Source organism: Gadus morhua, chromosome 10, assembly GCF_902167405.1.
Source record: "Gadus morhua chromosome 10, gadMor3.0, whole genome shotgun sequence".
Taxonomy (NCBI): domain Eukaryota; kingdom Metazoa; phylum Chordata; class Actinopteri; order Gadiformes; family Gadidae; genus Gadus; species Gadus morhua.
In genome coordinates this window covers 2,028,323-2,044,509 of record NC_044057.1, presented here as the reverse complement: position 1 = coordinate 2,044,509, position 16,187 = coordinate 2,028,323, and the positions used below count along the sequence as shown (strand labels likewise).

Here is a 16,187-nt window from a genome sequence, read left to right as displayed (position 1 = left end):
TATGCAGTTCTTTCATAGCAGCATAAATTGCGGGGAAAAAATATATTTTTATAATGTTTACAGGTTCAAACGGAATTCATATTTTTATTCTGTGGTCCTAAATCCACAAGAAATCCTTATACATTGTGATTTGTCTTTAAGCATTGCTACTTTGATGCAGCTGATTTTAGAGTTGTTAAGAGGGCAGGAAAGAGTGAAAGCAAGGAAAACATTTTCAGTAGAAATGGAAATAAACCAGGGGCCTCATTTATCAACCGTGAGTAGAAAAGGCTCTAAATTCTCTCTGAAATTTAGGATGTGCAATAGCAAGTACAAAATGATCATCAAACGTGTGCAAGGCAACCGTACGCACATCAGTAAGTAATCAGTCTTGATAAATTCCACCTGTTCTTAAAGGAGAACTCCGGCGATTTTTAACCCCTTTATTGTTTTTCTTCAGGGCCAGCCCATGTTGAGGGTAGCTAAAAAACAGACAAATTGATTCGAACCAAACCAGATATCTGCACTGGCTGCCGGCGCTACGGAATAGCTAAAACGCTAACCTATGGGGGCAAGCTCTTTATCCGCTTTCGGGGCTTCTAAACATTCAGAAAACCATTCCAAGACCTATGTAACACGAGTTGGTTCCTTACGAGACACGACCGTGTTTACATGCAAAAACAAAGTATATACTGTTAACGCACTGACTCATTGCGTTTACATGACACTCAAAATCAAATTGTCAGTGTATTAATTTAAGCTATGGAATAGTCTTATGTGGAATCACAAGGTATGATAAGACATGGAACATAGCATTGATGAAATGTAATCTTTCACAATATTTTAATTTTTTATTCATTAAGATAATAAAAATAACGTATGACATTTAAAAGTATGATAGGATACTATTATTTGCTTCCCTATAAGGGCATGACACTCAATCAACCTTTAGAGTACAAAGTTATCCAAGTATTTGTCCTACTACAGCCATCATAGGAGTACAGTATCGAGATTAGAAAGAGTTTTCATTTAACAATGTACAGAGTAGTAGTACAATGCCACATTAAACAACTTTCAATGTGAGGTTGAAACAGTTTGGTCCAAATTGCAGTATAGTGATGACACAAGAGGGAAGAGTTTTAAATGGCCTGTAACTAATCACACCTGGTGGAGGAATATGCTCTTTGATGATATATATGACATGACATTGATGGTACATGATCCATGGTAATATTTACTTCCAAGTGTACTTTTTCTTGTAATTATATTATTTTATTTATTTAGTTGGGGACAATGCTCATAAATAAATTAGCCAGAGTTAGCTGCAAATGCTAATTTCCATCTGTTGGCCCAAGCCAGGTCTTAAAAAGCACCCTAAAATACAAAAAGAGATAAAAGATCAAATAGTAATTTAAGTTAAAGATATAAACACACCCTCAAACAGACGCAGACACCTCACACTACTCCCTCCACATATTTACTGCAACACACATTAAGGATACAGTATGAATACAGAAAGAAAATATATAAATTATATTCATGGATTTAAGCCTTTGGTCTATGGTTTTATACCGACATTTTGGGTTTGTTTTTAAAAGTTGTATGGTCGTTGCATTCCCTTATTTCATTGGGCTGACTCTTCCAATAATTGTTGGGTCTGATTGAGAAGGCTTTGTGTCCAATCTGGCTTCGTCTTTACTGTACTATGCAGTCCCCTCTGATGGTTGCTCTGGTTACTCTATTGCCCTTATCCGTCTGTTTTATGAACTGGCACAGTGGTGGTGGAGCAAGCTCACCAAGTACCTTAAAGATGAGACAGGCATCCGAGAAATTATATATGATATAAACAAAGGCCCTCCTGTCTGGTAAACAGGCAGATTTCACCATTCAATCTTTTAATATTAAGTGGTTTGAGACGTGTGAATTCTGCTATTAAAAAAATAGCAATAAAAAAATAGATTCTTGATCTGTTAAAAGTTTCATAGAAAATAAGAAAAACACTTGAAATAACATTTTCATAGGAAAGAAGCACACAACACATCATACAGTAGTCGTGCATTGAGCCAGAAGATGACATAACAGTAGATTATTACAAACAAATCTTCCTCTGCCATTGACCTTCATGTCCCATTGCCTCATCCCAGATGTACCAAACTGTTCTGTACATGGGAAAACAGTTACCCGTTGTACATCATCTCATGTTCTGACAGTAGTTGAAGACGGGTGCAGGGATGAAGACGTAATCCGAGGTAAGGATGAATTGTGCAAAATGTGCCTCAGGTGAAGAAGGAGAAGTCCAGACAACGCACCACAGGAACTGCACCTTGCTGATAAAAACAAGCTTCTGGCCACATGACCTCATTTTAGCGAATGATCCTCCTTGATGCAATTTGGTTGGTTCGGAACCCTAAAACTGAAAAGATTTAAACCAATACTCATACCCTTTGCAGGAAGTCAGTCCCCGAAGGCCAATTTAAAATAACTATGTACTATCAGTTGAACAACTTCAAGTAAAATCAGATACAGTGTATTCATTTGGCTTTGGCGTTTCAAAGTGGCATGAAGAAATAAACCTTCTTGGTCTGTGTTCTTGGTCTATGTTCCGTGTATTTTCTCGAGTCCTAGAACCTTTGTCCCTGTGCTGCTCATGGCTCAGACAGTCCACGGCCGTAGTTCTCTGATTCTTAAAGTTTCACTATGGCTCTTGGTCACAACGTTGGCGGGTTCTAGCAGTCTTTCCCTGGATCTAGTTCTTCATTTTCTTTGGTCCCAATGCTGGGTTCTAGTGTTCCCTGGCACACGGCCTGGCTCACGGTGTCGATGCAGTCCGCCTTAAAGCTGGGCCGGCCACTCTGGGCTGCCTTGGCCTCAGCCAGGATCCTGCGGTACGGGGAGTTGAAGAAGATGATGAAGAGGCAGCTCAGCGCTGCAAACACACCTGCCATCACCAGAACAGACACTGCCAAGAGAGGAAGACAGTGGGGTGTTGTCATAGCCTGGCATTGCTAGACGACTTGCAAACTACAACTAGAAAATGCCTTTCCTGCAGAAAATGCAGTCAGTGCTGTTGTGCAAAGTGAGAGGGAAAATATGTTTTAGTAAAGCCACATAGTTTAAGACGTAAAATGTGGAATGGCTTTAATGAAGTGAAAAGATTGGAACAGAGTTCAAACATCTAAATGGAGTAAATGAATGGTTGGAAACACATTAAATGTTAGTGATAAAGTTTGAACACATTTTTGTGTGTGCGTGTGCGTGCGTGCGTGTACGGAAGTAAAGAACCCAGAAAGAGCTTCTGGGTTTAAACGCCCAGAATCTTTGGGCTAGACTGGTAGACGGCGTCCTTATCCCCATCGATGCAAGTGAATGGATAACAGGGCCTGCTAAATGACTGAACAGTAAACTAGTGAATGGATAACAGGGCCTGCTAAATGACTGAACAGTAAACTAGTGAATGGATAACAGGGCCTGCTGAATGACTGAACAGTAAACTAGTGAATGGATAACAGGGCCTGCTGAATGACTGAACAGTAAACTAGTGAATGGATAACAGGGCCAGCTGAATGACTGAACAGTAAACTAGTGAATGGTCCGTACCCCTCCAGCTGAGTGCGGGGTCTCCCCCGATAGAGCAGGTGGAGAAGGGGGAGTCCGCCAGAGGCCTGGTCAACGCCTGCAGTGCCACCATCAGGACAACTGACTGCACCTGTCTGCAAACAGAATGAGGAGAGTGAGCCGATCGCTATTACAATCTTTCTTTTAGCTGCTTTTTATACACGGTAGAGTGGCCGTTTGTACACGGTACCCTGATATGAAGATGAGGCCCGTGGACGTGGCCTCCCCGACCGGATAGGTGCACTCCACACACAGCTCCATGGCAACGGGGTAGATGGCGAAACCAAACAGACCGAAGAGGGAGCAGGCAGCCGCAACGGCCACTTCCTGCTGACGCATCTGAGAGACCTGAAAGACAGGTAGGACGGAGAGAGACAGACGGGGAGAGAGAGACAGAGACAGACTTAAAGCGCTTTGCTCTCTCCAATGACCTGAGATTAACAACTACTAACTTAATAAACCTAACTGTAACTATCTTCCGTTGAATATACCTGAGCTTAACCATCTCCAACTTAATAAACTTCAACCTAACCGCCTCTAATCGACTACCTAAACCCTTCCCAATCCATCCGCTGACCACTGGAATACGCCACAAGACGTTGTTTGCATCCCACTTGTGTGACACGTCAATGCCCAGCAGTTGACACGCAGTGACAACAGAGACCGACTCACCACAGCGAAGGCGATGCAGGCCAGCGCGCTGAGGGCCATGTTGACCTTGGTGACCTCCGTGAACATCTTGGTCTTGTCCACAAAAAGGCCCAGGACCCCCGCGCCGACCACACCGAACACGATGAAGAGAGAACCGCACAGCCCTGCGAAGAACTGCCACACACACACCACCGCGTGTCTACAGGTCAGGCTTCAAAATAAGAGCGCGCCTCCCTGGAATTAAAACATCTCCATTCATGCCCCACACGTTGTGTTTTTATAGTTCAGACTTGGAAATAAGAGTTAGCCTCTTTGGGACTTCATCGTTTTCACGTTGGCAATTGGCAATTGGCTTGATTTGCATATCTGAAAGAGTGTGGAAGTATCGTTGACGCAGGGCTTTGGAATAATGAATGCTGCCATCAAAACTGGCAGATAAAAAGGAAATCTAGCCTACGATATATTTAGAAGTGCTAGAATTGGTCTGTAACCTTGCACATCTTATCATAATTATCATTACGTCAACATTTTATGAATACAAAAGAGGTGCATTTTCTGTTTATTTCAAGGTGTCACGAAAAACATAATCTGGTAATGACATCCTGGTTATTATTATTATTATTATTATTATTATTATTATTATTATAAAGACAACCCAAACATGTAAACTTGTCATAACAAAAACTGAATAACTCCATATAGTCCAACGGTCACTTTACCACTTTCGGCATCAAAGCAGTTTATGCGTGGGTGTTTCGTCAAGTTGTAGCCAATGCATCAAGTCCAAATGGTCTGTCCGTATGGGTTGAGATTTGAAAGTTGTTCATCATCACAAATGGTGCATGTATAACAAGTTCCATGCATACTGAGCCTTCCTAGTGGCAACGGCAGACTGATGAAATGCTGGACTTGCAGGCCTTGTTATAGCGCCGCCTGTGTGTTATTCTGTCCCATCTTTTGATTCCCTTACAAATTGCCCGAGTTCTACAAGCCTGCCAGTTTTTATAACCATAACGAGCCAAAGAGTCAGGTTCAAAATAATAATAATAATAATATTAACGATTACGATAGGGTTCCTACGTTTATCGTAGGACCCCTAATAATAATAACGAAATAATAATGATAATACATAATAATTATAATAATAACGAAATAATAATGATAATATATAATAATAAATAATAATAAAAATAATAACGAAATCTTAATCTGTTCTTGCCTTTTAAAAGGTCTTTTACACATTTCTGACGACACATCATAATGGGCTTTGAAGCGCTCTTACGTTGCTGTAGCCACGCACGCACAGGATCTGTTCCAGCAGGGAGGAGAAGCAGGTAAAGACGGCGATACCACAGCCGAAGCACACCAACAGTACTAGGTAGGGCCGGTTTCTCAATAGCTGGGAGGAAACAGAGCAGACAGAGATCAGAGAACCACAGTAACCTCAAGGACATGTAGGGTCAGTTCCCTGGTAGTAGGGTCAGTTATAGAACTACAATAAAGACTTTAAGTAGACTTACTGCCATATTCCTCTGTCTGCCTTCTTTTCGCTTGCTTCCGTCAATCTTTTTGTCCGTTCATAGGTTGTCTACCTCAACAACCTATATAACCTATAATCGCCTGCCTGCCTGCCTATGTTTAGGTCTTTGTTTTTCATTTGTCCCTCCATTTCTCTTCTGCTGTACCTCTCTGTTTCTCTCTTTACAAGTTTGAGGCTCTGCCTGTCTCTATACCACTCTCTCTATCCATCCGTCAGTCTCGATACAAGTCTGTCTCTCTATCCGTCTATCTCTCTACTTACCTGTTTGAGGTTCTGTATGAGAGGTCCTGAGTAGTGTTTACCAGTTGGAGGTCCTTTCTGGAGGGTTCTGAGGTGTGTTTACCAGTTGGAGGTCCTGTCTGACAGGTTCTGAGGTGTTTACCAGTTTGAGGCGCTGTTTGAAGGGTTCTGAGGTGTGTTTACCAGTTTGAGGCCCTGGAGGAATGGTTTGGAGGCATGCTTACCAGTTTGAGGCCCTGGATGAAAGGCTCAGAGGTGGAAGACTCTGCGCTGGCAGACGGCGGCGTAGGGGGTCCACTACTCCTTAAACCCACAGTTGCCAGGAAACAGACCAGGCATGCTGGGATAGCATACACCAGCATCTAGGGGAGAAATAATAATGACTGTACGATGGCGAACGATGGTCATCATTGCATAGTTAATCATCATGATGTCCAATATTTTTTTAATCCTTGCTAGAGTAAATTCTTAAACATCAGGAGTGTATTGCTTTAGGGTTTGTTGGCGCTTAAGTAAGAGAGGACCAGTTGTAGGTTTATTAGTTAAAAGTTAAATGTCTCCAACTTTATTGTCATCAAGTATTGTTCTCCACACTCTTATACACTAGAATTTGTACATGAGTGTACAACATATCGGTACCGGGTGTATTGGTACATACCTTGGTACCAATACTCTTACTGTCAACTGGGTAACTCACCAGAAGAGGGATTCTGTCGTTGGTAGTGACAATCAAAGGTGAGAGAATGTTAGCAAACAGCAGCCCGACAGGATTGGCTGAAAAGGGAACCAGGGGGACAAGATTGGCGGAAATGGTGACTGTGTCTCAAAATATCTCTCACATTCGGTCCGATTTCACTTCCCTTTTTTTTGTGCCGCAATAAAGATCTAAAATTTGAGCTGCTAAATTCTGCTGACTTAAGGAATGATTATGGTTCCACGTCGACGCAACGCAAGGGGGTTTAGGGACCCCTTACGTCCTTGTGGACCCTCCTTGCGTCCACTGCAAGGCCCGGACGTGTGCCTCCCAAATATTGTAACATTGTTGTTACAGCATGGGCTGTGATTGGTCTGCCACCTCACACCTGACGCAGAACCGAAACAGGTTCACGACTGCGTCAAAGCGTTTGTGTGATCCTTGCGTTGCGTTGAACTGGAACCATAATCACTCCTATAATCAAATGCATGTGAACACATAGTTGATTCTGTTATATAGTGGCATGGTAGGCCAAACCAGATAGTACACTTTACTTGCGATTCCCTTTCCATTTAATACACTAAATACTGTTATTTAAAAGGGATGGAATTGTTTTTTGCTATTGTGGTATCGGTCGATATATGTAGGATTGGCTATTTATTGGCTATTACACCATTCTTAAGAAAGAATAAAAGACGTAATCATTTACACATGGAGGCGATCATGTTGGCAGTGGCACGTTGGTTCTCCGAGAACCAAAGGGCGGCCATCTTGGTGGGCGCGAAGATGACCAGGGGCTGAGCGACGGCGCAGAGCGTCTGTCCCGACATCACCAGGGGGTACGGGTCGCTCAGACCCAGGCTCTCAAAGGTGCCGAACAACCTCAACAGCGCCCCCAGCATGTTGAGCCATGAGCCAAGGATCAGCTGTACACACAGTGGTAACATCACAGGCGTTACAAGCACTCATACTATTGATTCATCGAGACGAAAACCAACAGGTTTGTAAAGACCAACACCATAGGTCTGTCGGGACTCACACACTCACGTGAGCTGCTTGGGTCGGCTAAGCTCAGGAGGTAGAGCAGTTGCCATGTAACTGAAAGGTCGCTAGTTCGATCCCCAGCTCTTCCTATCTGATGTGTCCCTGAGCAAGACACTTAACCCTAACTACTCCTGACGAGCTGGCTGTCGCCTTCCATGGTTGACTCTGCCGTCGGCGAGTCAACGTGTGTATTAACCGATGTAAGTCGCTTTGGATAAAAGCGTCTGCTAAATGCCCTAATTGTAATTGTAATCACACAACAAGCTTGTTAGGATAACTCACACCAAGGTGGATCAAGCCTAAAACAACTGGTTTGTAAGGACTCACGCCACAGATTTAATGACTCACACCACAGGTTGTTAAAGATTAACCTCCACAGGTGGAAAAAAGGGGAAAAGTGTAGCAGGTAGAGTGTTCAGTGTTCTCCCAGCCAAACCTGGGTTCCGGGTTTGATCCCCAATGTCCCATCCTTGAGCAAGGTGCCCTTACTACATGCTCTCTAAGGAGATGTTGGTGTTGGGGCGAGGTGGGCTCAGTCCAGCTACACATGCATCGGAAATGCACTTTGTTTTTACCGTGATGCGCAGGCCCAGGCTGTCTATCATCCAGGTGGTCCCGAAGCTGAGGGGGATGGCCACCACCATGTAGACCAGGGACAGCCAGTTGACCTGGTCCAGAGTGGCATGCAGGTACTGGGCGGACTGGTCCGCAACCGGGGCGAAGGTCAGCCATAGCTGGGAGAAAAGAGGAGAGTGTTTCAGCGAGTCAAACCGAGCGGCAAATGTTCTACTAATCAGTGTGTGAGTGTGGGTGTGTGTGTTGGTGCCTAAATGTTTCTCTCGGGATAAAGGCTTTAAAACTGTTGAATATTGCAACCGGCGTGCCACGCCGGTTGCAATATTCAACAGTTTTAGAGCCTTTATCCCGAGAGAAACATTTGAGAATATTGTCGGAAAGGCTAGCGTGACCCACCTAACTGATGGCGACATACGAAGAATGTGTGTCACATGACTCTGGCTTGAAAACAGCATACAAAGCTCCCCTACAATAGCTTCATACCCCAAAATAGATATATCCACACCATTTGAGATGCAGCGACATGGAACGGGGAGCAGCGTGTGAAAGAACAATGTGTGTGAAATAAAGAGTAGATGATGATATCATGAAGTAACCGTCTACAAATGTAGCATGCCTTTGGAAGATACATTGATCTCAACACATCTTCAGAAGTAAGGTTTAGACATTCGAGTTGGCCTGGTTTAGGGATTCAATTCTACATTAAGACAATATTTAAAGAAGATTTTCTCATTTTGATCCCAAACTAACAAATAGAATAGTGGAACTCTGAATAGATTCAAAATCAGGTTATGGGCGGTTGAACTGCACAATGTGTATGTTAAGTTTGGTTAAGGATAAATGAACCGATGGTGTCATAACTTTGAGCAAGATATTGTCAGCTTGATATATGACCAATACCTCCTCTCATAGACTCTGGTCAAAACCAATCAATCAATTGAATACAGCACCGGGCAACCAAACCACAATGGTAGTGATAGTGACACACACAGTGATTTTGCTGAAATTCGGGGGCCATATGAAAGAATTGATTGTGTACAGGAATAATTCTCCCTCGGCTTCGACGCCGAGACAGAATGCGACCACTGTCCGTACCCGGACGACGTTTTACCTCTGCTCCATCAGAAATAGACAAGCGAGGCTTTATTACTGTAAACCCTCAATCTTGTTAAACATTTACACTTCTTCGTGGTTTGTTCAAGTTTAACTTTTGTTCTGCATATGAAGCAGTCATATTTGATGTAATAGGACTATAATTGCAATATAGGCTAAGACCCATCGAAGATTATTAAATGTTTTGACATATTGTGAAAGTCATGTCCAAGTTTTGGAGATGGATTTAAAGGGCATCATATCATTGTATTCTACATAGTTGCATCACTTTGAATGTAAAATGCAACAAAATGTAGTAGTTTGATATACTTGGTTTAAACGCACTCGATGTTAACGCACACACCGCAGACTATTAACTTGTAATATATTTACAAAATAAGTACTACACCTTTAATTACACCTAAAGTGTTAACCAACGTGCCGTAGCCCTACGACGAGTTTACCTGTCAGAACAAGCGAGCAGAAACCTGTCAAGCGCAAGGATTCTTTGATAACCTTTTCTTTGAGCTTTGATAACCATGTAATGCCTGCACTTTGTAGTTACAAATAAAAACATGTCTAAACCCTTAAACAATTTACTAAATCTAAATCTTTCTTTATTGTAGTCTAGTACAGTAGCCTACATAGCCTATGCAAGTTTATCGTCCATTCTAGGCCTATTGTATTGTATCGCGTAATAGTATTGCATGGCATTGTATCGTATTGACTTGACTTTTCTCATTAATTTTTCTAATACTCCCGGATTTAAAGTCGTGGATAAATAAAGAATTGTCATGTATTGTAGAATATAATATAGGCCTACATGCAGTTCTTGTCAAGCTTGGCAGATCCTTCGTTATTCTGATTCGCAATGCATATCTTTCAAAGGCTTACTTACTGCAGCGTTGGAACTGTTGAGAAGACACAACACCAACAGAACGAACCATCGTCTCTTGTATACTTTAAATGTCGACCTTGTTATCAGCTCTCTTGTAGGCTTAATGCAACCAGAGACATTGTCGTTTGGGTCGTTCAGAAAATCTCCTTCATAGTCCATGATTCCGCTCCTTACATAGGAAAAAACAATAGCGAAGCAGTCGATCTTCAGGTAGGCCTAGCTAAAGACACAGTGGAAACTTGAAAGCGATCATTGCAAATGGGTTTTCTTTTTCACAACACTGTTTTTGCTTTGGAGTCCGCCTCTGGACAACTTGTCGGGTGGGTATGGAAGAACTCGTTCGACCACAACATCCGAGGGTAATTTTCCCATCCAAGGGTCCGAACGTACAGTGGGAGGTACGTCCACCCGCTGCTAACAAATCAGGGATCCAAACAGTACAGTGGGAGGTATCTCTCTCCATTACCAACCAATCCGTAACCCGAATAGTACAGTCGGCGGCGTCACTAAGACGTAGCCTGTACATTCGGACTCTTGGATGGTGTGTGATGCTATGAAGCCGGTATGACGGCTTCCCAGATGGGAGAGGCATGGGTCTGTCCAGTAATATTAACCCCTTCCCCTTTAAGTTTTTTCAACTGTTGATCATTTTAGTCCTTAACAACTAACTCAGAACAAATGACTAGTGCGTTTCAAGCAAATCGATACTTTATTTTTTCCTATAGGCCTATTATTTCCAATGATTTAGCTCGTCTGTATAAACTAAATTGCCTTGGCCTAATGATGTATCCCAGACACTGTGATATGCCACATTCTGGTCTGATTAGAACATCTGTGGCTGTTTGGTTGAATCTTGGTTTTTTAGAAACAATACATCCATCAAACACATTTTTATCTCGCAGTGTGAACAGTCTCTCAGACGGATGAATGAATGAGACTCCATAAACACAGTCATGTTGGGCTGATGCACTCATTCACACACACCTCCCCCTCCACCTCCAACGCGCATGCTCCGTACCGCTCCATGAGTGCTGTTTCGGCCTCTTTCGGGACTGGCCGTACATTTTCGCCTCTTTGTTTTACTGATAGTGGATTTAACTCGGATTCGACCCAATATCCAGCGGGCTGTACTGTACCCAAACAGGTTAGTTGCTTTAACTTACCACGGTATTTGTACGTGCCCGCTATATTTCTCTATTGGTGATTTATGGCCGTGTTAGGCATTGTTCCTCTTCATTTTGCGTGTGTTTTCCGCTGGCTGGTAGGAGCATGATATACGTGCTGGGTTATGTGCCAGAGTGGTGGGTGTATGGCGGCGCCGGGCCCTTCAGTTGTACACCGGGATTCTTTTCGGAGGAAAAGTGCATTATAAGCGGCTTTGTTACTGGTCGTGATCCACGAGGCTCCACGGTACCAGAGAAACGGCTCCCATGGTCGTCTCGCCGCCTGTCTGTCATAAATAATGATTCTGTTCTTCTGGGGGCGACACAGCAGCTCCTTCCAGTCGTCTGGAAGGTTCTTGAGGGGGGGAGAGAAAAAACACGGTCCACCATTAGCATAACCCCATTCTTCTGGCGTGCAAAGTTCAGGGGCTTGCTTACTGCCAAGAGGGGGTCTTTGGTCTGCTCAAATCGGGAGGGGGAACACAAAGTTGGTGCATATTTTAGGGTGGATGTCGCCCTTCGGCAGACTGCAGCAAGCCGTGACACAGTAAGCAAGGGGAATGTAGGCTACATACCCAGCCAACAAGTATGTTCCTCTTTGATAAATGTGTTTGCGTTGGGAGACCGTAATTATGAGTGAGGTGCAGGACAACATTTCAACTGTATTTTAAACGATGGGCAATCAAATGTGGCACGAGTGTTGGAACAAGAGTGCGAAACATCCACTTCCATGTCTGCAGTCTGCCTGCACGCTTCTCAAGATGCATGCAACTTTTCTTTGTAAGCAGCACCTGGCTCCCGTCTGCAGACTTAAGATCACTTGATGGCAACTCGGATACTTTGTATTCGTGTTCTGTAAAATGTATTTCAAATCATAAACATTTTTACTCAAGTGGCATACACGGGCAGCATCCAGGTGAACCTAACAACAACAATGTCTGTGAATAAACGTATGCAATGTCTTCTAGTCTGTATAAGTCCTCTTCCAAATATATATTAATTTGTCTTGCATGGCTTTCTAACAACAGTCTGCCAAGCAGAGTTCCCTGTACTGTTTTAAATTAAGTGTGGAAAAAACTCATCATCTGTGTGTTATGAGGTGCGTTATAAGGTGTCTCTGTCAACATGAGGCTCGGGTTGTTCAATATAGGAGTGAAACTGTGGTTAATGATGTGAAAGGAACAACTCCCCCCCCCCCCCCCCCCCCTTATCTGTCTTTTCTTTTTTTTCGTGTTTTCCACTTCACCAGCCTGGTAGGTTCATATTAAGGACAGAGTGGTTTGTAGCAACAGCTAGCTTGGTTTAGCTTCATTCAAGAAATCGTATGAATGCCACCAGGAAAATAATAACAAGTTAATGTCGATATTTGTTTCTCTCTTCCAGCAAGTCCAGTTTGTTTCAAATTGGCTGGTAAGCTTAGCTGTTACAACACTTAAAACCAACCGCTTTGACTAAATGGAGATTAATATTGAAAGAGTGTGAATGATTCTGCAGAGAATCAGTTTGGCATCCAAGTCCAATTGGTGTTGTATATGTTTGTGACAAGCGTTTCCCTCCGGTTCACAAGCCTATTGTTTTCTCAGAAGTTTCAGAAGTTTTAATCAAGGCCATACCTTGGTTAATACCATAAGGCCATACCTTTTTCTTTTTTTTGTAAATGAGCTTTAAACTTTACATTTCTATTCTCAGGCCCCATTGTGGAAGCTGTTTATTCAATTCTATTCATTTCTTTCATACGAATACCTGGAAGACGTTTACAATTTGCTGCCTCCTGAACACCTCTTGTCAAAGTATTGACATTTAATAATGGATGGTTAAGGACATTAAATATCGCTTCAACATACTGTAATGTTGGTGTAGGACTGCATTACACTACTGTAAGAAGTATTTAATTTCAGTCATGTTAGATTGGAAGTATTGTATACAGTACTGTTATGTAACAGATATGATATTTATCAATTATTGAATGCATCACACTTAAATTCTATTATGCTAAAAAGTAGGCATATATCATTAAGCATGTAATATGTATCGCTTTTTGACTTTGGTTTCAGATACAGCCCCATTGTATTCCAAATACAAAGCATTGGCAGTATTAGACGGATGCCCTAATATCGATCTACTCGACTATCGAGTCCATTGGCCTTATTCTCCTATAGCGGTCATCTGGGGAAGGAAACTTAATGTGTAAATTTCGCATTCAGTTCCCACCACCCAGTTAGTGTTTTGAAGCTAACTATTGTGTAGTAGTTTTTGTGTTTTCGGGCACCCAAAAACGCTGGATCATTCTGGACCGCCGGCCCAAACGCACAAGACTTATGCGTTTTCACCAAAAAATCGGTTCCGTTTGGACGGGACCTGATAGTCAGTTGAACCAAGCTTGCTGTCACTTCATGGCTGATACTCTGGGCTCTTTTAGTTCCGTCCCCTGACAGTAAGGATATAAGGATATATTATTTTATTGCATGTATTCAGTTGTCACAGTACAAAGATTTTGACCGCGATAGGATACCTGCCTAAATCTCTATACCATGGTAAACAACATCAGGAGCGCAGGCCTCCGCAATGGTGTATTGAGTAGTTTGTGTTCAGTCACTACTACTACTATTTAGAGCACTACTAGCTTCATCACCGTGGAGTACAATACCATTTTAGTTTATGTGCTTTCTTGTTTTTTGAACATGAATGTTTTTTATAACATTTAATTAGATTATGTAAATAATAGGTAATAAGGCACGCTCATGCACACATTTTATTACAGCAGAGAACAAAGGACAGGAGGAATGCCTTTTCAGTTTTCAGAATCTCTCGTTTCCACCCAGCGGTTCAGTTCGGTGGTGGCTCAGTCCGCATATATTGGCGTTACCCCTGCCAAAAGTCGGGCATGGTCCCCAAATAAGCGAAACGGTGGACCTAACCACGGTGTCCTTTGACTGCTCGACAGAATCGATACTTCCTTGCGACGGGGATTAAAAACAAACTGTATTTCTGGACAACGGCGAAAGCCTCATTTATTGAAGTAAATGTCCCGCAAACGTTTGGCGTTCTTCTTGGACGTCCTCCAATCGTTTCTCTTTGTTTAATTTGTCACGTTCTTCCTTTTCCTGGAACTTATTAGAAGGCTACACTGAAGAACTGCAGAAGTTACCTTTGCTGTTGGGAATTAATTACCATTGAGCTCTTTCAAAGGATTTTGTGTTAAGTGTGTGTGGGTGGGTGCGTGTGTGTGGGTGGGTGGGTGGGTGCGTGTGTGTGGGCGGGTGTGTTTGTGTGTGTGTACCTGTGGCATGGAGGTGGTTCTTGCAGGTGGAAACGGGGGGAGACTGAAGGCCGGACAGGGAAACCTCCTTCACCATGGGAGAGGGCGTGAGGGCCACAGTGGGCCAGGAGCTTAATAAGGACGCTCCTCTAGGAAAAGGGACATACCGTGTCAGATGTACTGTGTTAGGTACATACGTACTGTGTTTTACTAACTTGATATTATGAACATGATCGAGCACAGCAGTAAACATCTGATTCAACAACAAGGTCAAACCAATAGTGTATTAGTCATGAGATGATCTGGAATGTTCGGGCATCACAGCAGAAAGCACAGGACAGTGTAAAATGGCAATACGTAAATACGGAGCATATTAATATATATTTTAAATTGGATATATTTAGGACCCACGTTTTGGATGAGACATAATGCCAAGGTCCTGACTCCCTGTGGTCACAAACAATCCTATGTCCCTCATCGCAAGAGCAAGGGTGCTCACCCAGGTGACGTGCTCCCGTTAGCGCCCTATCCTCCCGCGGTCTCTAGTTTGACAGTTTGACTCCTCACCTCTCCACTGTGACAGCCAGTGAGTGATGAGCATACATCGCCCAGGTGGGGGTACCCACTGGTCAGTGGATGGACAGTGGTGTCCCCCATCAGACACCGTTTCAATTGTAAAGTGCTTTGAGAACCTTGATTTATAATAATGATGAAATCAGATGGGCCGTTGCTTCAGCTTCTGCTCTGTGGATGAACACTTCCTTTTTAACAGGGAGCAGTGAGAGTGTAGAAGCTAAATTATTTAATGGATAAGGTTGAAGTGAATAAGTGGACCAGAGATAGCAGTTAAAGAATCCTAAACTGACCCACGTACGGGAAGGGAAAACGTATACAACCCAACACAGGTTGTTGAAGAGTCAAAGCTCCACTTGAACTCGGGTCTTTACTATTTTCACCGTGGCAACCTTTTTGTACTGCCCATGAGCATGTCACCGAACTGCTCCGTACTCCAAACTCTTGATAGTTAGGTTAAAGGTCCTATCGCCACCAGGTGTGAGTGTGATTAGCCTTACAAGCCGTTTTGAAAATCTGGCCCTTATGACATCACAAGTGGGCGTGACCACCTAGGTGTGTGCCGGATAACGGCTTGTAAGGCTAATCACACTCACACCAGGTGGCGTGTCATGGGAGCTTTTAAAATGAACCAGTGTTAGACTACCCAGTCCTGAAGTAAGGATATGCCTCTTTTCCACCGTCAGTACCAGCTCAACTCGCCACGACTTAACGTGGCACGACTCGGTTTGGTTCCAGGTGTGTTTCCATCTAGAATAAAGTTCCCCTCAACGTCGGCGGGTCGTCATAGCACGCATGCGCGAAACTGCAGTGACGTTAGGGCTGGGCTATCAATCAAATTTTTATCCCGATTTTAGCGTCAA

The 16,187-nt window shown here is 43.1% G+C and overlaps 2 protein-coding genes across 3 annotated transcripts in view; one reads left to right on the top strand and one right to left on the bottom strand.

The window, feature by feature from the left end:
* Window positions 1-798: 798 nt before the first annotated feature.
* Window positions 799-10,683, bottom strand: slc49a3 (solute carrier family 49 member 3). 2 transcript variants are annotated; one of them, XM_030369105.1, is made up of 10 exons: window positions 10,330-10,683; window positions 8,339-8,497; window positions 7,429-7,645; window positions 6,723-6,799; window positions 6,250-6,387; window positions 5,528-5,644; window positions 4,267-4,419; window positions 3,785-3,942; window positions 3,577-3,689; window positions 799-2,859 (listed from the first exon to the last, which is right to left on the bottom strand). In XM_030369105.1, exons 1-10 carry the CDS (start codon window positions 10,486-10,488, stop codon window positions 2,789-2,791), a joined length of 1,362 nt encoding a protein of 453 aa, XP_030224965.1. In that variant the 5' UTR covers window positions 10,489-10,683; the 3' UTR covers window positions 799-2,788. The 2 variants fall into 2 exon arrangements, with proteins under 2 accessions (XP_030224965.1, XP_030224964.1); XM_030369104.1 differs by having other exon boundaries at window positions 799-2,938; window positions 10,330-10,682.
* A 671-nt stretch (window positions 10,684-11,354) lies between these two features.
* The window catches only part of pcgf3 (polycomb group ring finger 3), a 32,648-nt gene continuing 27,815 nt past the window's right edge, over window positions 11,355-16,187 (top strand). The window contains exon 1 of the mRNA XM_030369108.1: window positions 11,355-11,473. The gene's annotated coding sequence lies outside the window, so the exon portion shown is untranslated. The remainder of the gene's footprint in view (window positions 11,474-16,187) is intronic.